The 27665-nt window shown below is 34.3% G+C and overlaps 3 protein-coding genes across 6 annotated transcripts; 2 read left to right on the top strand and 1 right to left on the bottom strand.

Annotated features, from left to right (window-relative positions):
* The first annotated feature begins 459 nt into the window (after positions 1-459).
* On the top strand, positions 460-8736 carry LOC122401956. The gene is given in 10 exon segments (XM_043404422.1): positions 460-557; positions 617-733; positions 1419-1671; positions 4815-5051; positions 5107-5290; positions 5674-5882; positions 5958-6129; positions 6510-6780; positions 8599-8659; positions 8661-8736. Coding segments are annotated over 10 exon segments (1650 nt in total). The 5' UTR covers positions 460-487.
* A 3247-nt stretch (positions 8737-11983) lies between these two features.
* LOC122401963 (ras-related and estrogen-regulated growth inhibitor) lies at positions 11984-25222 on the top strand. Its single transcript, XM_043404431.1, has 6 exons — positions 11984-12365; positions 19447-19560; positions 23072-23128; positions 23667-23740; positions 23812-24078; positions 24493-25222. Exons 2-6 carry the CDS (start codon positions 19464-19466, stop codon positions 24646-24648), a joined length of 651 nt encoding a protein of 216 aa, XP_043260366.1. The 5' UTR covers positions 11984-12365; positions 19447-19463; the 3' UTR covers positions 24649-25222.
* A 79-nt stretch (positions 25223-25301) lies between these two features.
* LOC122401961 (general transcription factor IIE subunit 2) lies at positions 25302-27403 on the bottom strand. 4 transcript variants are annotated; one of them, XM_043404427.1, is made up of 4 exons: positions 27215-27403; positions 26801-27065; positions 26296-26505; positions 25302-26210 (listed from the first exon to the last, which is right to left on the bottom strand). In XM_043404427.1, exons 1-4 carry the CDS (start codon positions 27274-27276, stop codon positions 25890-25892), a joined length of 858 nt encoding a protein of 285 aa, XP_043260362.1. In that variant the 5' UTR covers positions 27277-27403; the 3' UTR covers positions 25302-25889. The 4 variants fall into 4 exon arrangements, with proteins under 4 accessions (XP_043260362.1, XP_043260363.1, XP_043260364.1 ...); XM_043404428.1 differs by having other exon boundaries at positions 25302-26119; XM_043404429.1 differs by having other exon boundaries at positions 26032-26227.
* Between the last annotated feature and the right edge of the window lie 262 nt (positions 27404-27665).

The following is a 27665-nucleotide window of genomic DNA, read 5'->3' as shown; positions in this document are numbered from 1 at the left end:
ATTAAAAGTTAATAAAAATTAATAAAAAAATTACCTTGTATTCCCAAAGGATATCTAAGTAAACTGCAAAAAAGAATCATACCGTCAGATGTAACATTTCCTTAAAAAAAATTAAAAAAAAATGGTTCAATTTTCTATCATTCACATGAGACTCCTCCCTTAAGGATTAGAGATCATTTGTTACAAGTGTTAGAAAGAAAGGTTCTAAGCTTGAAATGCCGGCCACCAATGATCACCGTGGCAATCAACGTGTTAAAGAAGATGAGAAAGAAGTAATCGTGGATCTTCCACTTTGTATTTTCGATTTTTATCGGTCGATCGAGTTGAAGTGAAATGTGAAGGTCCTCGGGGCGAATGTCGCGTCGATGAGCCTCGCTGCTACCTTCAATTAGGTCTTTGCACTCGGAGACATCATGATATCATGACAATTCCCACGTAAAATCGAGAACAAGCCGACGGATGGGTGCTCGCGTCCTCTCGGGCAGTCATGAAACTCTTGGCAGTGCTCGGTGCACTCGCGATACAGTGCGTCGCTACAAAACCATGGAGCAGCGATAGTAAGTGAAAGTCTGTTAAGAACGGTGATCGAAATAACTTCCTTGTTCGCTCGTTACAGGTTATCCAGAGGAGTCGTTCTCCATGTTTGGTTGGTTCAGCTACCTGAAACGCCTCTCTCTGATAGCGCTGATGCTGTTCGGAGTAATCCTCTACTATGTCCCGGAATCGCGTCCACGTGAGTGAAACGCGCAGAAATCAGAGATTCTTCACGTATATTTAAATAGACGTGTACACGTATTACAGTACGTGTCATATTAAAGACACGTATACCCGTGAATTATTTCACATATCTTTATATACACGTGTATTTAATTACAAACGAATTAATACATTTTCATCTTAATAGATGTAATTTTTAGAATATCAATACTAATTTACGAATCCAGAATATAATTCCACAAGTGTCGAAGTTTAACACTAGAACTACCGAAGCGGTCAAAATGACCTATTCGTAATTTCTACGAAAATTTACCGTAGCTTTCTATGAGAGAATGAATAAACACTTGTTTTCATTGCATTATACATTTCTTCAAGTACAAATAAACACACATGATTGTCAGTAGTTCTAGTGTTACGTATAAAAATGAAATAAAACATCAACTTTATGAACAAAGTTTATTGAATTAATTCTCTATTTTGATGTAAAAAATGGCAATATATTAGTTTCTTTATATCAAAATAGAGAACTAATAATAAAATAGTTTCTATCGAGACCACTTATACTATTTTCCCTCCCCCCCTTTCATTATTGAAAATATGAGTAATATTATACGAAACAAATAGTTTTATCAAAATGTTCGAACGGATTAGTAAGTTTCTACGAACACGATAGACAGTCGAATGAAATATTTCTTCCGCAGACGCGCGCAGAATTTGTTACACGCTGATCGATTTTACGGCGAACAGTTTGAAATTCGCGCTGAGCGCCCGCGAAAGCGAATACCTGTACGAGAAAATTAAATCAAGATACCATCGCACAAGATACGAACAGTCGCTGATAGCGCAGAAACATCGCTCGCGAGAGGACCAGGAAACCGTCGAGGACTTCGAACTACCACACTCGACTCACGGCAGGAAGTCGAAAGCGTTCATCAACGGTGACGGATTATCTGGGTTAGATGGAACAATTTTTGTGATGACTGAAAACCACCTTTTCCTAGTTTCGTATTACAATTTATCATTCCTTCGCAACCTTGTTCTTGGAATATGACTTTCATATACAGGATCTTCAGCCACCAATCGCATTTTCCAAGACGGACGAGCAAAATGTCCAGTGACATTTGGACGGAAACGTATCTTAGGATACTTATGTAGGATTTAACAAAGAGAATTGTATTTGGAACAAATGTACAAATGATATAATTGTAGAAGCGAATTTGAAATACACAAAGCATACAATCCTTTTACACAAATTAATATCGTATAAGAATCACGTCTGACTTTCACAACCGCTCGTTTCGTTCTCCCCGTCGTCTCGCTGTCCCTGGTTACCCATTCCTTCTCGAAAAAAACTTTCCACCCTTTTGCACATAAATTAACATTCAACAAAACTACAGCGCGATACAAATGTTCAATACAAATCTCCAACATTCACGATATCGAAGTTAATCAGTATTTAATTCACGTTAAGTCCTGAAGTTGAATAAATGTTATGCTATTAATAAAGCATTCGCAATGTTTACGTTCATTTGTTTACATCCAAATGCGAGACTTCAGTGTCATCTATCGCCGAATTATTTCAAATACTGTGGCAATCAATTTATGGCAATTTTTCCTTCAATGTCATCTGAAAGTCACCGTGTAGTGGGCCGTTGAATTTGTCTTGACGTCAGCTACAATACTATGAAGTTAAAAATACCTAGTTCCATTTAAAAATATAAGAGTAACCTTAATTTTTTATCGAAAATCAATTTGTTTTAAAATTTAAGCAACTGTAATTTCTTGTTGGTTAAAAATTGGTTAACTTCGATAGGAAACATTTTTTTATCAGACTATCGAAAGGGGGTGAAAAATCGTGAGGACTAATTCGTGCCTCACCCTATATATGAAACTTTCATGTTTAATAGTCAGTATTTTATTAATTTTGTTCTAATTCACATATTTCTAAAATAATTGTTTTGTGATAGAACATCGTTATTTTTTAAACTTTGATCGTTGCAAAACTAACAGGATTTCTTAAAAATAGTCCTTTAGTCAAGCATCTGTTTTTAAAATGCAAATATACATTTTATAAGAAAATGTATTTGGAAGTTTTTTGAAATTTGTTCTGATGGATTCAAAAGAAGAAACTTAAAGATTTAAACACGAATTAAATTTGTTTATTAAATTTAAAAGGCATAACGAAATATATAATTGCATAATATGCGATACACACTACTTAAATCAGTATACAGGATGTTCGGCCACCCCTGGGAAAAATTTTAGTAGGAGATTCTAGAGGCCAAAATACTCTCTCTTTCACTGTAGCTAAACTTTCCCTACGCTAAGTATTTTCCAGTTTCGTTTTTCCGTGTTTCTGTCCTGTCTCTTTTTCTCTCCCTTTACTATTAGGTTAAGGAAATGTATATATTGAAGGGCGGTTTTAGGAAAGACGCTCAGTCTGTTTTAGACGGCTTCTAGCTCACAATCAGTCCTATTAGAGACACGTTATGGTCAGTCTGGTAAAGACGTCGTAGTATCATTGTAAGTTAGCCTATGTGTGGCTAAACCCCGCACTTGCGAATAAACTGTATAATAATTGTGGGGTAGATTGTGGGCTTGTTATTTGAACCCCCAGCCCCTCACGTGGAATCGAGAGAATTTCGTTCTCTAAGCCAGTGTAAATTCCAAACTTCGAGCTGTGACACAATATCTATTCGTTTCCAATTTTTATGAAGTCTTGATGTTAATTTAAAATTTTAGAAATGTTCTGAAGTGACAAATTTTGTTTTTTTTTTTTATTAAATTACAAATTTTATCCTCGTCAATTTCAGAATATCGAACAGCACGAACTAATGGGACGACCTAATACTATTTTCCAGATTAGGTTTGTTAACACTTTGACGGCCGCTGTCACGTATACGTGACTTTGCGAGCTAGCAGACGTTGGCCACTGTCACGTGTACATGATCTAATGTATCAGTCACCATTTCATCATACATTCAACTTATTACGTTTGTTGAGGTTACATTTATAATTCCTTATAATAATATTACTAGCATCTTCGTGTATCTCACTTTGGTCTACAACATCAGTGGTGACGGACAACGGTCTTCGCGTGATACGTGCGGCCATTAAAGTGTTAACCGCTATTTAGATTCGTATATACGAATTTTCATTTCGATCTTCTTTCTTTTTTTTTACTTAATACTTAATTGTATACAATCTTAACGCAACAAAAATATATTATTCTTTTTAAACGTAGGTATTTTTGTTGGGATTGTGTTTGGTTCATTCTAAACAATTCTAAACAACACGTTATTATTTCAACACATTTATTTCTATTTTAACAATGAACGTACATAGGTATTTCTACACGTGTTCCCTCACAACGTCATTACTAGACTGCTGATTTTTATGCAAATTCATATTTTGATTAATAGAATTAACGATATAAGAGCTTTGTAGAGGGTTGTTTCAATCCCTAAATATATTAATTCGTATCTTGCTTTAAGTATTCCTTATATTTTTGCATATTAAGTGCACTCTGCTGGTATTTTTCCTAAGCTATGAAAGTTACGTTTAATTAAGCCGATTCCTAAATCTGCTAACTCCATGTCAATTTCAAATTTTGGACCTATTAGTATACAAAATGTCATGCATAAGATTTCGGAAAATTTAATTAGTCGTGAACTAACATTTCTATGCAAAAACATCATCATTGATGGGGCAACATGGCTTCTTTGTCGGTCGATTGATAGACACTAATTTTGTGGAGTATCATTACTAGACTGCGGATCTTCATGCAAATTCATATTTTTATTAATAAAATTAATGAAATTGGAGCTTTGTAGAGAGTTGTCTCAACCCCTAGATATAATAATTCGTACGTTACTTTAAGTGTTTCTTATATTCTTGCATATTAACTAAATTCTGTAGTTTTTTGAAAATTAAAATTTCCCATAAATGCATAAACATCCGCAGTCTAGTCATTACACATTACCGGGCACTCTACCGCGGAATTCTCCCTCATATCCTCGTTCCAACGCTACCAACTACAATCAGTAAAAATAACTACACAATTTTGTACCCTTGATAATTTATGAACTGTTCTATAGGGGACGGGAAAGAAGGAAACTGACCGAGAAGCCAAGCAAAGATCAACGACAATCTCGTCATCGACTTCGAAGTAGTATCGTTAAAAACGTTTCGCCGGAGGCTAGCTCGGAAGATAACAAATCGGTGTACTTTTATTCCGACAAACTGGAAGATCTTAAAAAATACGTTAAAACGAATTTGCGCGACGCGAAACGGCCAAATGCAACGTCTGTTGAGGATTACGCGCTTTTGATTAGGTATACACACGGCGAAGCCACGGTATAATCGAGTAATCATTTTCTATATTTGCAGCGGTAGTCCACGGCAAATGGCAATGCTCGATGGAAAATACGACAAGGACGACGTTGTCATTGTTGAGGATCCTTATGTTACAGTGGAGTACAAAGAATGTGGTACTTCTATCGATAGACTGTCGTCAAGAATGGATGTTTCAGGCTCGGAACAGGAAGGACCTACCAGAGATCATAACGACCACGCAACAGATTCAGTAATTTCAATTAAAGAGTTATCTACATAAATCGTTTTAATAGGCGCCACTATAAAAAATGAGAATTTTTACGTTTATAATATATGAGCAAAAGATTCATGTTACGTTTAATTTAATTAATTTAATACTAATTGCAAGTAGAAAAGTAGTACAAGGGTATTTTTCCCAAAAACAAGATAAGTAAACGGTATACATATAAGATTCGTATTTATGTATTGGGAAAAATAATACAAGTGTTTTCAAACAATAGTATTAGGTAAGCCAACTATACGAAGCTGTCAGAAAAGCACTTATTTGAGATCTCTTATCGGATTTAAACGTCAGCAAATTTCTCTGTATTTTCATTACTTAGCGACAAATTAATAATGCAGGGAATGGAAACATACGTTAAAGATGTTGATTTGAGCTCCGCGGCAGATGGCAATACAAGATATTCTGACTATACAGCTTTGTATCAAATGAGTCAGATTGAATGTGGCGGTGAGTGTTGCAGCGGTAACGGGTGTTCGATGTCTTCTGCAGTGTTAAACACCGTCAAAGAAGATCTCAATCCGCCCATTAATATTAAAAACGTACTAAAGTAAATGAATAACTGTCGACGTAATATACGACGTTGCTTAAAATATTCTTAAGTTACTAGAATCCATTATCTCAGATCGTGTAAAAGTATGGTAACTCCCAAAACGCACAGCAAAATAGACGAAAGCAGTGAAAGTTTATACGCCATCAATTACAACGATTACAGCCGCAAAAATCGACTAAAATCCAATAATTTCAGCAACGAACGCAAGGTTAATTTTCTAAACACGATCAAGGAAACACCACGGGTAAATTGTTAACTTCACAATACATAGAACTTTTGCAAATTCTCAAATATTTCGCTAGTGTATTTACGTACTTAAATCCGATATGAAATTCGTTTTCATTATTATGATGATATTTTGTCCAAAATTCTGTTACATTTTGTGCGATTAGATTGCAAGTAATTAGATTTATCACACATTTTATACGCAAACGTTAACATAGTCATTTTGAATTATTTAATCTTCTGTCGAACAGTATATGTAAAAATTTTAAAAATTCTTAAAAGAATTAAACCAAATTAATTCAATGTCATGTCAAATATTTCCTCAGACACTCCGTATAATGTATTATATCGATACAATACATTCTCGAACATACTTGCGAGCATCTTTATTTCGAACAGAAACGCCATCACGAAAATACGTCCAGAAACATCCACAGGAAAACGTCAAGAAATAACGATCGGCCAACAGGGTACTGTAACGACATTTATTACTATACGGATCGAGGAGGGGAAGCCGACGATGAAAATTCTCTGCGCGAAAGACGAGTGACCGGAAAGTACAATCTTCACGAGAGGTCTCAGAGAGAAAACTACGTATTCGATACGAACTCGGACGACTCGATTTTCGAGTACAAATACGAGGATTTTTCTACGAAACCTATCCTGCAGAGTATGTTAAAGCTTAACCTTATCCTTTAAAATGTGAAAAAGTAAATTTACAAATTAATAAAACCTTAATCCTTAACTAGCAACGTGGGGTATTTTGACATCCCCAGCGACTGTATTTATTTTATATACAGGATGTTCGGCCACTCCTGGCAGAAATTGTAATGGAAGATTCTAGAGGCCAAAATAGGACGAAAATCAAGAATACCAATTTCTTAACTGAGGCTTCGTTAAAAAGTTATTAACGTTTAAAGTTCCGCCCGTACTGAATTTTTTTATCGAAAATGCGGAGTATTTCGGGGGTATGTCTATTGAACAAAAATTATTGTAATTGACCCCCGCAGACGAAAATAATTTTTTCAGAATGATTTGAGGTTTTTTTAATTTAATTTTTTAATAACTTTTTAACGAAGCCTCAGTCAAGAAATTGATATTCTTGATTGTTGTCCTATTTTAGCCTCTAGAATCTCCTATTAAAACTTTTCCCAGGAGTGGCCGAACACCCTGTATAATTAACACGTTGACTGCTATACCAGCTTTCTCTGTCTTGGGATATTCTCGATATTTTTTCAAACTATAGCATAACAAATGGAAGTATTCAATAGTTCAATGAGGCACTTGTTATTTTGTAAGATTCCTAACGTTATTATAAAATATATCATTACTGAAGTTTATTTATTCTAAGCGTTGTAAAATCACGTTGTAGGATTGTAGCACCGGTCACCAGTGACCACCATGGCAGTCAACGTGTTAATATCATGCTCTATTATTTTGTGCAACCAATTGCATAAAAAGGAAGTCGTCTTTTATTTTTCAATAATATATTTTTGTGTGCTCAATACGTTGTACCCCACGTTACAATTTAAGGGTTATATCATGTTTAGAGAATTCATATTCAATCAATTTTGGTTTTATCTAACATTTTTCCACGACCCGTTATTTAATTTCTTTTAAATAAATGCAATAATATCATAAGTAAATGGCAGGTTTTCGTTCTTCGAAAATAAACGTCTCATCATTTTATCCAAATAAAGTCTGCTCGTGTAAACAGTTTGTTCTTGAACATCTACATTGCATTTCTTTCGAATTAAAAATTGTGTATACTCTAAACTGGGTAAAATTAAACGAAAAAATATTTAGTTATATAGGTGAAATAAAATATTTTAAATATGAAATGAAATTTTGGCAAATAAAATATTTTTATCTTGATACTCTAAAGTAAAAAATTAAATATATTAACTCTACATTTCATATATGCATTTTACATATTTTTTAATAATGGAAATAAGTTGAGTATTTTGATTAAGGTGAGCCGTGAAATCGATGTATTGTATTTTAAAAATAGTCGTTCCATATGTTTGTATTTCATAATACAATACTTAAAATTCTTCAATCACTGTTAATTATTTTGAACAATATAAACCACAGACTTTGACATGAAGAAAAAACCATATGTTTTCTATGTCTTGTGCATTGTTTGATGGGTAACAATCACAATTATATAATCGTTTATATAATTATACACATAACGAAACTTAGTTTTTAAACTTGATATCAAATGAAAATAAATAAAATATTGTAAAGTAAAGCATGAATGTTTTCCAAAGAAAAAGTTTAAAACCCTATTTCACCAAATAAAAGAGACTATTTACTATTTGGAATAGTATTTTACCCAGCTCTATGTATGCTCTGTCGATGGCATGTATCATGTGGGGTATACAAAATTTACATTTTCTTCTTGTAAATATAGAAAATATAAAAATATACAAAACGCCTTACATTTTTGTCCAGTATTGGGGTAAAAAATATTTTGCTGATTCAGATGAATTCAAACCTGTCCTATTGCGAGCGGTAAATTGGATCTTTGGTGGTTGCCCGGCGGCGACGAAGAGGCGCGTTGAAACACAGTAAGGTCGGAAAGGAAGAGATCCAAGGCAATACCGACGAGTGGCTCCGCTAGCCAAGGACATGGGACACATGATTGCAAAGACACGAACCGTCGGCAAAACGAAACACCTGCTGTATCCAATTATCGTGATCTCATTAAAATCATTCCAGTTATTATACATTGCAAATCAATTAAAATCGTTCGTTCCTCGCCGCTCTTGTGATTCCCGAATAAATCCGAAATTCCGTTCACGAACCCTCGTTTGCTTGCTTTGGGAGGAAATACGAGTGTACACGGCTAGCTAGAAATATCAACCCGTAAGCCTGTTCCGCGAGAACGTCGATTTACAAACAATTTCCTTCGCGAACTCGACGGCGCATCCGGAAGTATTCAAACCGCGCGTTCCGAGAAGCCATGAATGATTTTACGATCGCTGCTGTAGCACGTATCTTCGTGTCAATATTTGTCTCGATCCTGTTGAATGGGTAAGCACGGGTAACGCTAATACGTGATTGCCTAGGCGTAGCTCAATGAACGGCGACGCTTGAAAAACGCTCGCGCCAAATTCGAGCGTGCCAAGTGCAACGGGAACGTCTAAAATAGACGTTGATGGAGACTTTTTCTGAAAGGGACATGATAATAAACATTTTGTGCTACGTGGATATGATGATAAAATTGAGGATTACGCGTTTAACGCAAAACAACATATGCAAGTCACATCGCTTTCGAAATATTGCTGTTTAAAGTTTGAAACACCGATTCTTTGTTTCGTCCATGGGTTCAGTTTTTCCAATCTCCGCGTGTTCTCCTTTGTATGGTTATTTTAACCGCTTAATGGATAGCGTGACATACTCATCCACGCCTACTTGACTTGATTATTCAGCGGTCTGTGTCTCACGTTCATTACCAAGTAATTCAAATATTTTAAAGATTGTATAGTATTAAGATGGCTAAAAAGTTCGTACGGTTCTAAACGTGCAAATAGGCAATTCTTTTATGGTAGGAAATATTTTCATTCCCTAATAAATTTTACCTCCTAAATTATAATCTATTCCCATCTTTCAGATAGCTTTATAATTCCCATAAAAAGCTAAATAATCGCTACTTAAGGGGCCTTTCTACATTGTGGGATTTAAAAAATCGAATTTTTTTTGCATTTTCTTTTAGTATGTGGTCTCGAAAATATATCTGCCAAATATTAAATTGAAATTCTGAAAACTAACGAAGTTAATAACAACTGGACGTGAAACTTTAAAGCTGTTTTTCTCGAAACTACATTTTTCGGCACTGCGTATGTGATAACGAAAAAACTATTCAAGATATCAACATGAAATTTATAAAGTATCTTTAGAACTGGTCTCCCTATAGCATGAACTAGGATAATTGCGATATATGTAATACTTTTTCTTTTATTAACAAAAAAGCAACCGAATATATGAAAATATTTAGTATTTTTTCGTAAAATAGCTGCCATTTTGCCATTTTTTGTTTTTTTGAAAAGATCCTAGTTCACGCTATAACCGCACTCATCTACATTAAGAATATCTTTGGTTTTTGGATTTCGGATAACTTGTTCGCAAGATATCACATACGCAGTCAGACGCCGTTCTTAAAAACTGTTGTTTGTTGATCAACAAAAGCAGCGTAATTAATAGATATTATGCGTTGCAAAAATTCGTAAATATAGCTAAATATATAATAAATGTATCTACAAAACACGGAATTAATCGCTCTTTAATAGCCAGCAAAAAAAAATCACAAAGAAACATGTATTTTTCGTGCCTACAAGGTAGAATGGCTCCTTAATGACCTCTTACGAATCAAAGTTTTGTTCATTAAGGGGATTTTACAGAGAGCTAATTTTAAATAAAATAAAAATGTTTAAAAAACTATTTTCGATTCGTTTTTTAGTGACAATCTCTCCGTACATTTTACACAAATTTGTACAGATTTGTGCTTCGTTTGTTCCTTTTTCGAAATATAGCAACATAATACGTCGAGAATGCTCCATTTGGATGTTTATTCGTAAAATTATGCCACAGGTATAAAAAAAATTCCAATCCTCAAACTTTTTCGTGACAATATACAATTAAATATTAACTATCAAATAACGATATGTTTTTAAGATTTGAGTTGAAGTTAGTTGCGTTTCACAGCGCCTGAAGATAAGTATCGCCAAAATCCACACGAAATTATATTTGGCCAACCCAATAGAATATAGATTATCGGGAAACCCAATTATCCAAAACCGAACGTAATTATTGGAATACAAGTGGAACATATAAGTATAGCACCTAATAATACAATTAAAAGAATTTATGATTTAGCCACGAAATAAGTAGGTATATTATTGAAAGATCCACGATTGCTGTAGTCAAAAAAGATAAATCGAAATTTTCACGATCGATAGTTACAGAGTCGTTATAGTTTTTCAACGTATGGTAAAAATAACATCGTATTATTGCAATCAAGGAACAGCAGAAATGCATTTCATTTATGGACTTGCGAGATGGAAATGGAAGTAGGGCATGAAGAAAACCTGTAACCAAGGAACGAAGATACGATAATGTATTGTTTCTATGTAGCACAATAGTTTCAAAATCTAACTTTGTAAATACTAATTTTCCGAGCCATGTTTACGAAGACTTTTCTATTCTATTTAGCAAGTACTGTCTACCCAAAAGATTACGAACCAATTTTTGCATCATTCTGTACAAGTACAAACAGAAAATGTAATTTCAGACATATTTTTCTTTTAAATAATACTTGAAATTTTCGTAGAAAAGGCTTAAAATTTGCACAAACCTCGATAAATTTCTAATCCTACATCAGCAGGTCCTTCTCAAATTTGAAAATATAATTAAGGTTTTTACTAATAAAAAATGAAACAGAAAATAGCTTATGTAGCTAGGAAATTAAATTAAAACTGATTTTATACAAGACAACTGTAATTAGAAAATATAATTTAATTTCAAAATATACTGAAAGAAGCATATTCTATTTTTTTTTTCCTCAATAATTTTTGGTTGAAACATAAAATTTTATTAGTAATTAGAAAATATAATTTAATACAAAATTCGTTCTAACAAGCAAATTGTTTTGTTTTTTGCTGAAACATAAAATTTTCGTAGAGAAGCCACCGAGCTAAAATTTTGTATATTCCCTCGTTTTCTAGACGGAGCCTGAGTGGAAATCAAGCTTAACGGGCACAGAGGAACCACGTTGATTTTCGAAACACGACCTTCGTTCGTGCACACTCCCGTGCCGGAAGTGGATATCGCGGGCGTACGTGGCTTAAGAGCAATAAAGGAGCCCTGGCTCGCGAGCCGCCAAAAGAGAATGGGGAAAGACAGTCGCTCGGGGACCAAGAAGCGCGTCGGACCACGCAACGGAACCGCGAGATCGTTGGAGAGCACGTGACATAAACACACGCGATACAAGGGCGAACCGCGAACCCGTGAATTTCCGATATCGATTCGTTTCGCACGATTAATCGCCACGCCGCGCGGCATTGTCGTCCAAGAAGAAACTCCGATGCGACAATAGCGACGGGGCCGTGTACGAGGCAAATTCATAAGCAACCTTTTCTTCGTCGCGATCGAAACATTAACGGGACACGATGTTCGTTTTTCACACGAGTTGATAGAACGTGCGTCGGGAAATGGTGAAGAAGCAGTGCGTCGGTGCGTTCTAGGAGACTGGTGAGTGCATAATAAAAATAACACGGAGTTTTTAATAGTAGAAGGTATCGGAAAACGCATAGGGAATGATCGATAGCTTAGTTTTCAGATTCGCAATATTTTCACGGGTAACGTTTCGACCTCTTTCCTGTCGAGTTTTCTCGGTAGACGATCGAAAAGAAATCTCCTCTTTTTCACTATTCGGCAAATATATGTCTAAAAATTTCTGTCCCAAAGTTTGTATCCCAACGTTTATTTCGCTCTTTGTTATTTTGGTCACTGAACATGGTTTCACTTATTCATCGAGCGGCTATGTTGCCCGAGTTACCTCTGGTCTGGTAGTTGAGTAGTTAACCCCTTACGGACGGACATATTGGAACACGAATATTAAAGAGACAGAGGACAGTAAGGTGTATCTAAAAATGATACCAGCGGCTAGATATTAAAGAAATTCAATTTTTGTTCATTTTTATCAACGATTTTATAGAGAATTTTCCAATGTATGTCCGAAATCGGTTAATAACCACGTATATTCTATTTCTTGTTCACGATAGCACGTACGATTAATAAACATTTCCAAGATATGTTCTAACGGTTAGCGATCGATCAGGCACTTTCAATTTATTTCAATAACATAATTGTTATCACAATTTGACAGAAGCATTAGGTTTATTTGTTTTTAATAAATTGCATAGACATTGGCAATGTTGTAATCAAACCTGAAGAAAGTAGAAAGTTAACTTTTCGAAATGTTCAATAATTATATGTTTTCATTACGCTATCGAACACTTATGAACTAATACGACCACAACTGGAATACTCGGGCATTGATGACACGTTCCTTAAAAATTTTGATATAAATTTTAATTAAAAATGTAAGCGATATCATTTGTATTATATAAAATGTTATAATGTAGACAAAAATAATACCCACGATTTTCTATAATCATTAAATGTGACGATTAACATTAATTGAGATATTATATACCAATGGTGGCTAAACTGTTTATTAATTCTAAATATCATTTACAAAATATGCACCAAATCTTGTTCAAATGCATTCTCCTTAATAAGTTTTACAATCTATATAGAGAGTATAATAGAGCAAAAGTTTCGAATTTTATAAAATTATCCTTAAATACAAATCCACAAATTGTCCACTAAACAACGAAAAGAAAAGAATATTTTCTCAAAAAGATATCGTTTCTCGACAGCCTGTTTTTACATATGCAAGCGTTCGTATTCTTAAATCAACATAAACACTAATATCTGCTAGAATATTTCAAGTATATACATAAAATACTGTTGAAATAGAGAATAAGGCTCTAGAGTATTTCCGATGGCCGATGTATGGCTCCTATCGTGGTAGGGTTTGGCCACCACTGTTATGTACAATAATTCAAGTATAGCGCGCACAACCAAAACACAATTCGTGCCCGTTCGACGAGCCTGTTCACCCGTGACGCGGCTTACGTACCGCGGTGGTACATTGTTAGACGCCGAAGTAAATTCCTCGGATTCCACGGGACATGTGCGAACTGTTCTATTAATGTACCCATCATGTGGTTCTTTCTCTCTTGCGCGACGAGTCGCGCGCACCTCGGTCCCGCTCTTTCTCCGCGTTTCGCCTCTTCCACTCCCCACCACGTTCGTCGCCGATCCCATGGAAGAGGATTGCGGCGTATTTAAACTTTCGTTCGAAGGGGAACACGAAGCGAATGCTTGGTAGATCGTCGCAGATGGTCCCGTTTGCATTTCGGACGAAGGAGACACGGGACACCCGGTAAATGGAACCGCGTACGATACTCGGGAACGCCGTTTATAGTTGCTTCAACCCTCATCCCTCGTTTTCATAGCGTGATTTGTTCGTTGGATAAATCTACATTTTAGAAACTTTGTCTTACATCGAAATATTTTCTTGCGATTTTTTTTAAAAAAAAAAGGCCGTATTTCGACATTTAAGGGGTAAGATCACTGTAAAAACCTGAAATACAGCGTTTGTTTTTTGAATGGATGGAAAAGTAGGAGGATAATAATATTCAAGAATGTTATTAACAATGTCGTTAAGTGTTAAAAAAAAAATTTATTCAATAATAGTGCAAAATGACGAGACGCTCTGCCACAAAAAAAAAAACAAATTTCTTAATCTACATGAGTATAGATAGAGAATTACGTAGGGGTTCTACGATAAGTTAATTTTAACATTATTTATTGACAAATGTAGTGTGCATAGTGTACAATAGAATTTTTAAAAACTGAAGAATCGATGACGAATCGAATCCGACGATATTGAAGTATGGCATACTGGACGAAATTATGAACAACTTTTATCTGAACAATAATTGCTCCAAGATATTTGCAAATATTGTTGGTACTGCGTCTAGCAGTCGAATAAACTTCTCCGTTGAAACAAAAAAATCGGTTCTGAAATGAGCCCACAACGAACTTTCGCTAATCTACAAATCGAATTCGATCCAAATACATTAAGTATTGAAAAACGTATGAAATAAACAATAACCAAGCCTAACCTAATCACTGAAACTAATTTGATGGAATGTAATGGCTTTGAGGTTATGAGTGAATTGGATTCTGTTTCATGTCGAGTAAAATTGGTAGTATGTAATAATTACACTGTAATAGCCGCCAAAGGAGTTGGAAGTGAGAATTATATGTGTCAAATTGATACACAAGATCTTTTTTGTAACAAATATTGTTTAGAGCTCTAACGACAAAAATAAGTAGAAGACAATAAATAACATTATTCCATTTGAGGCCTTGTTTTCGAAAAAATGAACATTTTATGGGGTATGCATGCAATAGAGTACGACTTCGATTTCAGCACAAGTAAAAAAAGTGATTAATAGCCAGACGCGTCGGCCATATAAAAAGAATTAAGAATATAGATGAACTACTATATCATTTTATCTATGCTTTGTAACATATTATTTGTTTCAATAATTAGTTATATAAAGCTACTACTTATTATATTTATATCTTAATAATTAATTTAAAAAATTGGCGAAATTACAAAAATTAAAAAGTAACCGCACACAGTAAAGTCCAAGCGTTATGTATATGAAGTTTTGCTTAACCTCATCGTCCATAGTTTTCCATTTTTCGAGATAAAAAATTTCATTTTTAATACATAGGCATATACTGAATTATCTGTATTATTTAAATTTAGAGTTCAAGTTCCTACGTTGTCCCATTTGGCAGCTATGAGCTGTACTAAATTTAGCATATTGTGAGCAAATGATTGAAAGGCCACTGTACACAAACTTTTTAAATACATTAATTTTTCTATGAAAATAATAAACGTCAATATGATTCGTTAAAGGAATCGGTTAAATATAACAAAAAACAATTTCTGTAGCTTCTAATACCGAAAAAAATAACTCTTTTCTGGATAAATCTAAATGGACGATACGCTTGATATAAATCTCTTGCTTTTGAAGTAAAATAGTTATTCTAATCTATAGAGAGGAAATAGTCGATACAAGATATCCTTTCTTCTAATGCAAGTCTACTTGCAGTTTTTTTTTTTAATTATCTGTAAACATTGCACTTTTAAGACAAACGTTTTCATGTTTTTCTTGGTATTTTATCGGTCAATACAAATTCTTCATTTTGGTGTTTGCGAACAAGCAGAGAACAAAAACTTTTTGAAAAAAATAATATCATGTTTACCGTCCTTGTTATTGATAATATTTTACGATATACTAAATTTATACTATATTCTATACACTAATATATTAGCTTTGATTGGTTTGATCGAAACAACGTAAAAAAATAATTTGATTTCAGCGTTTCTACGCCTAGGTAGACAACAGTACACATATATCGTAATATGCACGTACGAAGTGTAAGAAAGCGTGAAATAACGAGTAAAATTACTTTCCATTCTGTTTTAAGTCATTAAATTCAATAAACGAAACTTACTACGTTACGACATAAGGAGTATGGGGCTTTTCTACTTTATACCAGGAATCTTCAAACGTTTCTTCGAAAATGGTCGAATATTACAAATTTTCGGTTTTGCGGTCTAACAAATCAAGTAAATTATAGATACTTATGTACGAAATGGGAAACAAAATTTATACAATTCGTGTATTAACAACATGCATAGTATAGTTGCATAAAAATAGATTTTTGAGTATCTATAGATTGGAATAGAATTTGTTGAACCAACGAATCCAAATTCCAAGTATTTGAGTTGCACGACGAACATTTGCCGATGTGTAAAAGAAAAAGTGTTACCAAGTTGTATTATAGCCACGATCAAACATGGTGGCGGTTCAATTATGGTGTGGGGATGTTTCTCAACAGCTGGAGTAGAAAGTGTAATAAAAATTGAAAATACAATGGGGAAAGAAGACTATAAACAAATACTTGAGCAACACGCTATATCGTCAGGTCACCGATTAATAAGCAGAAATTTTGTTATACAGCGAGACAACAATTCTGAGCACTCATCTAAATTGTTTAAAGGGTTCTTACTGCAAAAAGAAACGGAGCTAGCCTTGAGAAATATGATATGACCAGCACAGCCACCAGACATAAACCCAATTGAGTTATTGTGGGAAGAGCTCGACCGGAATATCCGGCTGCACTGCCCTACATCGAAACAACACCTTTGGCAACTTTTACAAACATGGAACAGTATCAAATTAGAAACGCTTGAAAAACATAAACTCAAGGGGGTTTTTTTCAATGAGAAAGCAATTTAAAAAACATACCAGTTCTTTGTAAATAAAAATAGTAGGTACATAATGTAAAATATGTTACTTATTAGTTTTCTAATAAATAAAATTACTTTACTCGTTTCAAAATTAGAAACACTTGAAAAACTTACACATTCAAAAGGGGTTTTTCGATTAAAAAACATGCTACTTCTTTGTAAATAAAAATAATACAAAATGTAAAATATGTTACTTATTAGTTTACTAATAAATAACACTATTTAGTCGTTTTAAAGGTGTTCATTTTTCTTAGGAAGACCTAGTTTCTCCTAATCCGCGTAGTAATTCTTCGGGCAGTAGTATATGTCCGAGTCTTTAAATTAAATCAAACTTTTTTGAAAATATGAATTTTCAAAAAAGCAATTAAAAATTCGATACAAAAGAATAAATAATTTCTGGCAAATGTGTTATCAACAAATCAGTCTTTGCTATTTTAAAATTGAGCTGCTGTTCAAGAATTATATCATTTTTAAACAAAACTGTATACGTAATTTGACTTAAGAAAGATTTTCAAACTTATATAATAGTACGAACAGAACATTTCTCTCTACGCATTTTTAGCGTTTCTCACTTTCATCTGCAATGCGTACAAGCCGATCAGAGATAACAACAATTCTTGCAATAGTATCTCCGAGCGAAAGTTAACGAGAGATCACTGTAAGTCAAAAATGTATAGCGCTACTTTTTACGAAGCTTTATTTCCGAATAAATCGATAGTGATTTATCGAATACGCGTACCACTTGACCGAGCTATAAACTATATACAGGGTGTTCGGCCACTCCTGGGAAACATTTTAATGGGAGATTCTAGAGGCCAAAATTAAAACAATTTCAAATCGTTCTGGAAAAATTATTTTCGGTTGCGGGTGCCAATTGCAATCATTTTTGGTCAATACACTTGCCCCCGAAATCTTACCTCCTTTCGAGAAAAAAATTCGGGTAGGTGCTGAAATGTTTCGGTGAAAAAAAAAAATTTTCAAATCGTTCTAAAAAAATTATTTTCGGTTGCAAGGATCGATTACAATCATTTTTTGTCATTACACATACCCCCGAATTCCTACTCATTCTCGAGAAAAAAATTTCTTAACGAAAATCTAATGTGAGGCTAGAAATGCGAATCTTTAAAATGTCATAATTCCTGAACAGATTAGACGATTTTAATGATTCAAAATGCATACAACGCGCATTTTGTTGAAGAATATGTGGAAATTCCAAAAATATTCGAAAAGTTATTCCTTGACTCCGCAAAATGGGGAAAACCCTCTAAAAATGGTCAAATTTTCAAACAGCCATAACTCCTGCGATAGTGAATATATTTCAATGAAACTTTTTTCTGATATAGAGCCCATGGGTACCTACAGAAAAGTATTAGACAACTTTTCTATAGGCGTCAAACAAAAGTACTAAAAATGAAAAACTGATTTTTAAGAATCGATTTTCAAATCGTTCTGGAAAAATTATTTTCGGTTGCGGGTGTCAATTACAATTATTTTTGGTGAATAGACATACCCCAAAAATCCTGTGCATTTTCGAGAAAAAAATTCAGTACGGGTGGAACTTTAAACGTTAATAACTTCTTAACGAAGCCTCCATCAACAAATTGGTATTCTTGATTTTCATCTTATTTTTGCCTCTAGAATCTGCCATTAAATTTTTTTCCCAGAGGTGGCCGAACATCCTGTATGTATATATGTATACATAGTTTTCGCTGAATTTATATTTATAAATATGAACGTTATTGGCTTGCTGTCGTCTCTGGAAAGTGTTCACAAAAGTATAATACTCAGAGCACAATTATTTTGGCAGAGAAACAGGAGACATTTCCAACAATTTTTCATTAGTAAATAAACTTTTGACTAGAGGAAATCCTTTACTACTCAATGTATTATTCGAAAAGTTCAATACGCAAATACATACAAAAAAAATTCACAAAGATCGAGAGAGACATTATCAATAAAAAAAATTTGCAAGGAAACGTATTTTATTATTGTTTCAGATGACCTCCTCGAGATCGAAATGAACATGTTTGATTCGTGCCGTTCTTGCGAATTGGCTGTTATTGTTATTAGTTCGCGAGACTGTATTATTAACTAAGCGCGCGTATGATTTCCACCCCGTGTTTTCCTTGGCAAACGCACGATCATCGCAACGGGGGGTTCGCCAGCGTCGGTTTCGAATGTTTTATATGAAATTTGGTGGCGTTATCGATGCTCGTGGAAACCGGCCAAGGAAAGATGTAGTCGTGACGAATTTTTGCAATTCACACGGACATATTCGCGGCTCTCACACGCGCGCCGTTTCCACCTTGTTCGACGTTTTCTATTGTAGCGCGCTACATGGTTATTCTGTTATGCTTTGTGTAGTGACAAATGCGCGGAGTATGACGTCAAATGCGATTAGAGGCATTCGGAGGAAGAAGAGTTCGCTGTGCGAGGTAAAGGTGGCTGTAATCGGAGCACCTGGAGTCGGGAAAAGTGGTGGGTATACACAGCTTATCTTAAATCTTGTTTCATTTAGAAAGCAGTCCGCCGATCGCGCATTGTCCTCGGTTGAAATTGAAACGCTCGATGCTAATACACCTATCCTTACGACGCAATTTTATGGTATAGTAACGTAAAGCACAATTTTTTACTTCTGTAGCAGTTATATCTTTACCTTTTTTTGGTATCGAATACTTGGGTAAATAGCCCTCGTAGAAATAAACTTCAATCTTCGTACGCTTTTACAGTGAGTACATAAAATGTGAAAATCGAAAACAATTAATGAAACTTATACACAAGCAAATAGTTTAACGTGTAATAGTGATGTAATCAACATTTCATTAATAACGAGTTACAGAAACAAACATTTTAATCATGCATAGAGCTTACCTGTCAGTAAGTTCACAAGTATTCAGATAATGAATTCAAAGTTCGAAAATGTACTTACGATCGATTAAAATTTAGTAAACGTCGAATTTTTTGCAAGAAATATTCGAACGTAATTCCGTACTCGTTTCGTAGAAATATTTTTCTACTAGATTTTTACTATTTTTCAACAGTATTGTATATAAGATTCATTCTGTTAGGATTCGATTATACTGATTTTATTTTTCAAAGTACTCATTAAAAGATTCGAACGTAGTCTATCTGAATAATCCTTCGAGTATTCTTGACCCCATCGTACTATACGTTACGCCATAAATGCTTTTCGTTTTAGTTAGTTTCGACGAGCAAAGTAACGCAATAAGGTTTAATTTTATTGCACCGGCAACGAGCGTGACATTAACTGTAATCCTCTGCACGTAGTTCGATGTACAGTTAGAAGTCGTTAGATTGAATCGGCTGTAGAAATTGCAACTAACAAGTGTCTTTCGAATGTATTCTCTTACAGTGCGTTGCATTTTTCAGCTACAGTGTATTCTTAAACAGCGAGCATATAATACGTAAACATCGTAGACTTAACTCGGTTGAAAACTGAAATAACCACTGTCAACCGGGACTAAACGAGAATGTCTAATGCGCACGACGAAGAATGTGTGAAATACAGAACCGGGTGAAATTAAAAGAAGAAATATTTTTATCTTGATAAGTTAAAGTATAAAATTAAATACTTTAATTCTATCAAATATGCATTTTAAATATTTTCTAATAATGGAAATAACTTGAGTATTTCGAATAAGGTGAGCTGTGGAATCGGTGTATTGTATTTTAGAAATAGTTGTTTCATATATTTGTATTTCATAATACTTTAAATACTCCAGGCATTGTTAGTTATTGTGAACAATTTAAACCACAGATTTCAACATGAAGAAAAAAGCATATATTTTCTATGTCTTGTGCATTGTTTGATGGGTAACAATCGCAATTATATAATCGTTTGTATAATTAGACGCATAACGAAATTTAGTTTTTAAACTTGATATCAAATGAAAATAAATAAAATATTGTAAAGTAAAGCAAGACTATTTTGAGTGTTTTTCAAATAAAGAATTTAAAACCTTATTTCATGAAATAAAATATTTGATTTTCATAGTTGTACGCAGGATGTAAAATAAAATAGACTATTTACCATTTGGAATAGTATTTTACCCAGCTTTAGTGAAATGTGAATTAAATTAGTCGAACTTTGTTATAACGAGCGTCTGACTTTTTCATTTTTTATATTACAATAATTTTGATATGATCAACTTACAATTATACCGCAGTATAAATTTAAATAACAGATAAATAAATTGTAATAATATTTCTCTCTAATTAAACATTATACTTTTAACGATAGATCTTGAAATTGATATTTTCTTTAATGATTCCATCTTAATATTTTTATAATTTGCGAAGTTTATACGATACATCTGAATAGTATGCTCGTTATAAAATTGAATACTTTTGCAATTATTTCTTGTTCGTTACATCCGTGAACTTGTTGCAACTAAATTCGATATTAATTCGAACGATAGCCTACAAGGTATAAGACTAACAATAAGATAAACAATATTTCTTAGAAAATAATAGCCAAGTATCGAAATTAATTAAAGTACGCGCGTCACACAATATCGAACGTCGAAAGGATAAGTGTATGAGAAACTGTAGACCTCTACAGAAGCGAACCGTGTATATTTTCGTTAATGGCACGTGTAAGGCATAGGTGAATAAATAATTGGTCGGACCCCGGCAACTCGTACGTCCCACACTGATCGCAAGGTGTGTGTACACTATTTATAAAGTTTTATTTCAAAATTTCCTTGGATCACGTCTTATAAAAGACTATAGCGTAAATTTTCTGCGAATAGAGAAGGCACCAATCGTTTATGTATTTCGCGGCGATTGTAGCGCAACGTCATTCCCGGGTTGTGGTTCTCGTCGAACGTATTTTTCGCGCGTCAAACGACCAGCCTTTTTATCGTCGAAATAAAAAGAATAAAATCGATTCAACCGTTCGAATTGATCAGCAGCGGAAATTGGCACGAGAACCGACAAACTTTTAATGAGCTTCGCGAAGGAAAGCGTCCAAATGATGTTCCTCTAATGAGTTTAACGTAAATACACCGGATTGGCGATAAATTCGTTTTCCACGGAGGTGTTCAGGTGGTCTTGTCGATCATGAACCAAAACGCGCAACGGAGCCAACATTTTGCACTTCGGGAAAAGTATTGCCTGATCAGTTTTCAAATTTAGCTCGAGAGTTGGCGGTTTTGTCAATTCATATTATTGACTTATTTTATTATAAAAAATATTTTCATATTTAGAAAAAATACATTACTGATAAAAAAAATTAAAAAAAAGACATCTTTTAGCCTAGCTCGATACAATGTTTTAATTTTGATCGAAGAAATTTGCTCGTGGTGTTCGTAAAACAGGTCACTTTTCATTAAATTCAAGACGAAACACACCATGGTGACGTTCAACGCTCGTGCAAGGTTTTGTGGCGCCGTGGCAGGTTCGAGTTCGAGGTAAAAATAGTGTGGTATACCTCGAAGCGGGTCACTAGGCTATAGCTCTCGTTTCTCTCGATCGAATCGCGTTATGTCGAAACGCCGTACCGTCTCGAGCAAGATCGCGTTCGTTTTCAGAATATCCGATAGAAATTGATTTCGTGCGATCACAAAAAAATTCGGGACAAAAATCAAACAATATGGAAGCTTTAATTCGACGAATCTGTAATTTCCAGGATTCTATGTCACCACAAATTTGTAACAGTTTCCTCTTTACAATTTGATTTGATTGAAATAGGACGTTCATTGCTGGAAAAATGTAAGTTAATAACTTTCTAATTGATGCGCGTACGGAATTTAAATCGATGAATGCACAATCGAACGTCACGTTCAGACTTCTGTGACACATAAAAATCGAACCACATAAAGTTATACCGATAAAACTGGTACTAAATTAGAACAATCTTAAAATAATGCAAAGATCTTTCGAGTGTTCGCGTCTGGTTTTATACTCTCGTTTGGAGTTTCGAAATAATAGGAATCTTTCGGTAATAGTTGTTCCTTTTGCATTCCAGCACTGACAGTGAGGTTTCTAACAAGAAGATACATCGGGGAATATGATCACCAGTCAGGTAAAGAATATCTCGACTAGCAACGCGCGGCGTGATCGCGATAAGATGCGGCTTCTCGGTGCTGGTGTAAATTACAATGAAATGTGAACAGAGTTGACAATAGAATGACACGTTTTTTTGAAAAACTGCCAACGACTGTACGCCACCTCACAGGCCGCGTATACTCTCCCTTCGCATACCTTGAGTCGCGTCTGGTCTAAATTTATCGAAGACGAATTTGACACTAGACAGGACGGGTACTAATGCGAGGTTGATACTCGAACAGAACTTCTTGTTTTGTACAAATACAGACGCAGACAGAAGACAAGCGGCTTTCTTGCGAGCACGTGCTCTGTCGGGATCTAAAACTAGACTGGACTGGAAAGATCCACTTAGCAGCCGAGAGGTACCTGATCTTAACTATATGCGTGGCCACGGGTGAAAATTTGTTACGTAATTTTTCCGTCGCTTCGCCCCGAGAACGTCGATCTGTAAATCGATTTATCTCACCGCGGTTAAGCTTAACAACCTTTATATTCTTCTTTTTCTCTGTTTTCAGAGAACAGATACAAACACGAGGTATTGGTTGACGGCGAACCTATACTTTTCGAAATTTTGGACACCTGTCCGAAGGTAACACCTCTGTCGACAATAACAGAAACGATCTTAATATAAAAGTTTCCTTTTCATCGTATATGTTTCAGAGCGAACTCGAATTGCCATCAACGGAAACTCTGCAATGGGCGGATGGGTTACTTTTAGTCTACTCGATAACCGAGCGGGGTTCGTTCAATTTTGTGAGGAAGGCGAAAGAGACGCTCGCGGTGGCTGATCCAGAAGCTACGATGCCCCTTGCTTTAGTGGGAAACAAAGCTGACATGGTTCACTTAAGACAAGTTAGTACCGAGGAGGGAGAAATACTCGCGAAAGACTTTGAATGCTGGTTCAGCGAAGTGTCAGCCGCTGAACAGGTACTGTACTGTTTTATTTATTTGACCCTTAGACGACCATGCAAGTTGTTTCGTGTAAGTAACCAATGAGATCTTCATGAGCAAATTAATTTTAAAGTTTCTTAGTTAACAAAAATTATATTGCAAACACTTTGGAATAAAAATATCTGTAACAGTAAAAAATATCCTCCAATAATGTACATCATAATTTGCCTTGTTCGGGCCAACGCACAATACATATGTTAAATACATTCAACGTTAAAAGAGAAGATTATCTAAAATGACAAGTATAAACACTTTATTAACGAAATAATAAAACTACTCATTTTATTAAAATTAGTACTAAATTATTTAATTCTTGTCCCCGATGATATCGTCTAAGGGTTTAAAGTGTTCGTTATTTGTACAATTTCTACCGAAAGAATATTTCTCTAGGTCACCCAAGTCGCAGAGTCTTTCCACGAATTGTGTCGAGAGGTTTTGGCAGCTAGAAGGAGAAACAAACAATCTTTATTGGACAGAATGCTTGGCAGCAAAGCGACTCGTGCTTATTCACGGGGTAAAAGTGATTCGGCACTTCCAAAAGATTAATATTTATAATCGCTTAATTTATTGGTATCGAAACGCGTTACTTTTTAAAACAACTACATAAAAGAATTTAACGTGATCACTGTTTTTAAATAAAATTTCTGGTGTTTTCTTAAAAATTGAAAACAAATGGCATATATTTTATGCACACATAGCATGTACTTATCATTGAAATTATAAGTACCAAAGATGTATGTAATATCACATAACATTTATGATATCTATAACAATATGTAAACCCTGAACTATATGTGAATTTAAATATTTTACATTGAAAATTTTTATCCACATAACAGCAATATACACATATAATCTTTTAATATATTGTCACACTTTTTACTGAAAAAATTTATTATTTCATTGTAAGTTAAAATGTAAATTAACTTACATAAACATGCAGCACCAGATATGAATACTGGAGACAAAATTAACGTTGAACGTTTATACATTGTGTGCAAAATTTATGACTTATGTACGCATAGTTTAGAGAGACGTGGAAACTTATATTAGTCGATCTATATTTATTTTGTACGTACAATGAGAATTATGACAATAAATATTTTACTTATTTATTATACCACGATGATTTGTATTTATATTAACATCACAGTATATTTCATTATATCACACTTTATTTCTCTTTGAAGAGTCCACCCATAGGAGTTTGATTTTAACTCCATCTAAATACGTTTTTCAGTTTTATGTTTTTTAAATCGGTAACTACATTTAAAAAAAGATATGACCAATCAACTTCATTTTTTTTTATTATTGAAGAAACTACTTCTTACAAGCAGATCCAGCCCTTCATTCAAATTCAAAAATTTAAAAGACTAAACAGGATTGACAGTTTGTGCTACTTCAGACGAACTATTCCCGCCATTTTCTCTATTGGAAACCCTGAACACTTCGGGAACCCGACTCATTCCGATCATAAAGTTCTTGCATACATCTAGTGATTTCTAAAGATTTATCGAAGCTACTACACCGACCGCTATGAAAGGATATTTCCCTCATCGCGTTGCGAAAACATACAGACGTCATTATACAACGATTTTCTAGCTATATAAATGATGAAATTTTGACACACAATCAATAAGAACATGTGTTCAATTTAACGAAAATCCGGTTTATACTTTCTCTTTAAAAAGTTCCTTAAAATGATTCATTTGTCAGGGCGCTTGAATAAAAAGATCCCTGAACAGTTAGATACAAAATTCACTTTATTTACAAAACCTAGAGAATATCTATTTGGAATCATCATATGTTTCTAAAACATCTGCCAAATGTTCATTATCCCTTGGTTTTTTGAACTGCTTTCTCTTACTAGCAGGTTTCTTTCTTTTGATCGGTGCTGGTTTTTTGGGACCATGATCTTGCATCGATCTAATTCCTTGTTTCTCAAGGTATTCATCAATTTTTTGATCATCCATTGCATCAACAGCAACTGCCCTCCATAATTTTTGAAATTCATCGTCTATTGGAAATTGGGCTGTTTTGTCATTGTAAAAGACGATTTTCTTTTTATCCAAGGGCCGTGTTATAAATAATATCTCATTTTGCAAACTCTAAATTTAATACCTTGCTATTGAAATTATTGTTTATCTATATATATTATATCGATGATAACAAAATGCTTATACCTATTCTTACCTTTAAATGTTTATCACAGTGCGGTAAGCTTTCTTGTATGTCCTCTAATAAAATTCCCCCAAGACCTTTTAAATCTTGTTGCTTTAATAACCTCAATAGTGATTTTTTATCTTTGATTTTATACATAGCTTTAAACATAAATCTACCATCGTGAGTTACTTCTATCTTTGGGTTTTTAATAAGAGCCTCTGTTTGTAGCCATTGTTTTACCTAACAAAAAGCAATGTATTTGTACATTGAACCCTTTAATAATATTCTTAATTCCTTAAATACAAAATATGTTATAACGATGGGTACCCTATCTTTCTTAAGTCATTATTCGCAAAATTTACTAAGCAAATATAATTTATCATCTAATTACAACAAATGACTACAAACTAATAATGGCTAATATGATTATATAAGTATAATAAATAATACTTATGTATAATAAAAAGTTCTGTTCTAGATAAAAACTTTCTCTACCAATATTATAGTTATGGAAGTAGTATAATATTCAACTTACTTTAGATCCAACGTCTAACTGGTTTGTTTCATCCAAGATTTCTTCTAATGTTAAAGGATGATCGTCTCCCTCTTGATGCCTAGCTCTCATATGCTTTACTATTTTTGCCAATACACCAAATTTATACTGAGTGCTACCAGACATAGTTTTATAGTTAACCATATCCAACTTTGGCCCGCTGGATACAGAGGATGGTTTAGGCTTTTTCTTAAGTGATTCATCTCGAATAGAATCTTTTTCTTGTTCCCTCTTCTTTTTTTCTACGCTATAAATATAAATTATAATTTTATAGTAACACAACATATTATACCGTTTATTTTTCAAATTAAAATGAATTTTGTTTCAATATGATTTTTTGACATAACTTCATACAATAGTTTAGGTTAGGAAAGTAAACTGATATTCAATACTTACGTTGGAGTCGTAAGAGCTCTCTTTTTAAAGAGCTCACGCTCTCGAAGCAATGCAGGATCCATCGTGATAAGGAATTTGAATTATACAAACATTAAAAATCTCTTGTTTTGAAGTTCTTTGCAATCTGTCACTTCAGACAGGATCTGGGCCAGAAACAGAGATGCCAGATTGAGCACCAGGTGCACTACTCACCCATGCCAGATCACGCGTACGTGAGCTCGTGGAGCTTCGGAAAGTCGACAAAGGCAAACTGACACATGCTCTCTTTCTCGATTCTCCGAAGCAGCCCGAAGTAATTTCGGACCGCCTCGTGGGAGTCGAGAGAGAAAGGCTCACATTTATCTTCTCGTTCCGGTACAACTGAAATCCGACCTCCCGTTAACGGCATACAATTTGGAATCTCGAGCCGAGATTCTAGACTGCCCAGGCATTTTTACTTTCTGACCTATGT

Source organism: Colletes gigas, unplaced genomic scaffold (genome assembly GCF_013123115.1).
Source record: "Colletes gigas isolate AHSC1104 unplaced genomic scaffold, ASM1312311v1 Colletes_gigas_Sc00030, whole genome shotgun sequence".
NCBI classification, from domain to species: domain Eukaryota; kingdom Metazoa; phylum Arthropoda; class Insecta; order Hymenoptera; family Colletidae; genus Colletes; species Colletes gigas.
This window is presented reverse-complemented; position numbering and strand designations above follow the sequence as displayed.

What these genes read in the sequence shown, in the direction of transcription:
- LOC122401961 (XM_043404427.1), bottom strand. Translation starts at nt 27,276, where the DNA reads ATGGATCCTGCATTGCTTCGAGAGCGTGAGCTCTTTAAAAAGAGAGCT. An exon ending in AGAGCTCTTACGACTCCAAC is followed by an intron (nt 27,066 to 27,214) that starts GTAAGTATTGAA and finishes TTATATTTATAG; the next exon opens with CGTAGAAAAAAAGAAGAGGG. An exon ending in ACTGTGATAAACATTTAAAG is followed by an intron (nt 26,211 to 26,295) that starts GTAAGAATAGGT and finishes TATTAAATTTAG; the next exon opens with AGTTTGCAAAATGAGATATT.
- LOC122401963 (XM_043404431.1), top strand. Translation starts at nt 19,464, where the DNA reads ATGACGTCAAATGCGATTAGAGGCATTCGGAGGAAGAAGAGTTCGCTG. An exon ending in TTTTGGACACCTGTCCGAAG is followed by an intron (nt 23,741 to 23,811) that starts GTAACACCTCTG and finishes TATATGTTTCAG; the next exon opens with AGCGAACTCGAATTGCCATC. An exon ending in AAGTGTCAGCCGCTGAACAG is followed by an intron (nt 24,079 to 24,492) that starts GTACTGTACTGT and finishes ATATTTCTCTAG; the next exon opens with GTCACCCAAGTCGCAGAGTC.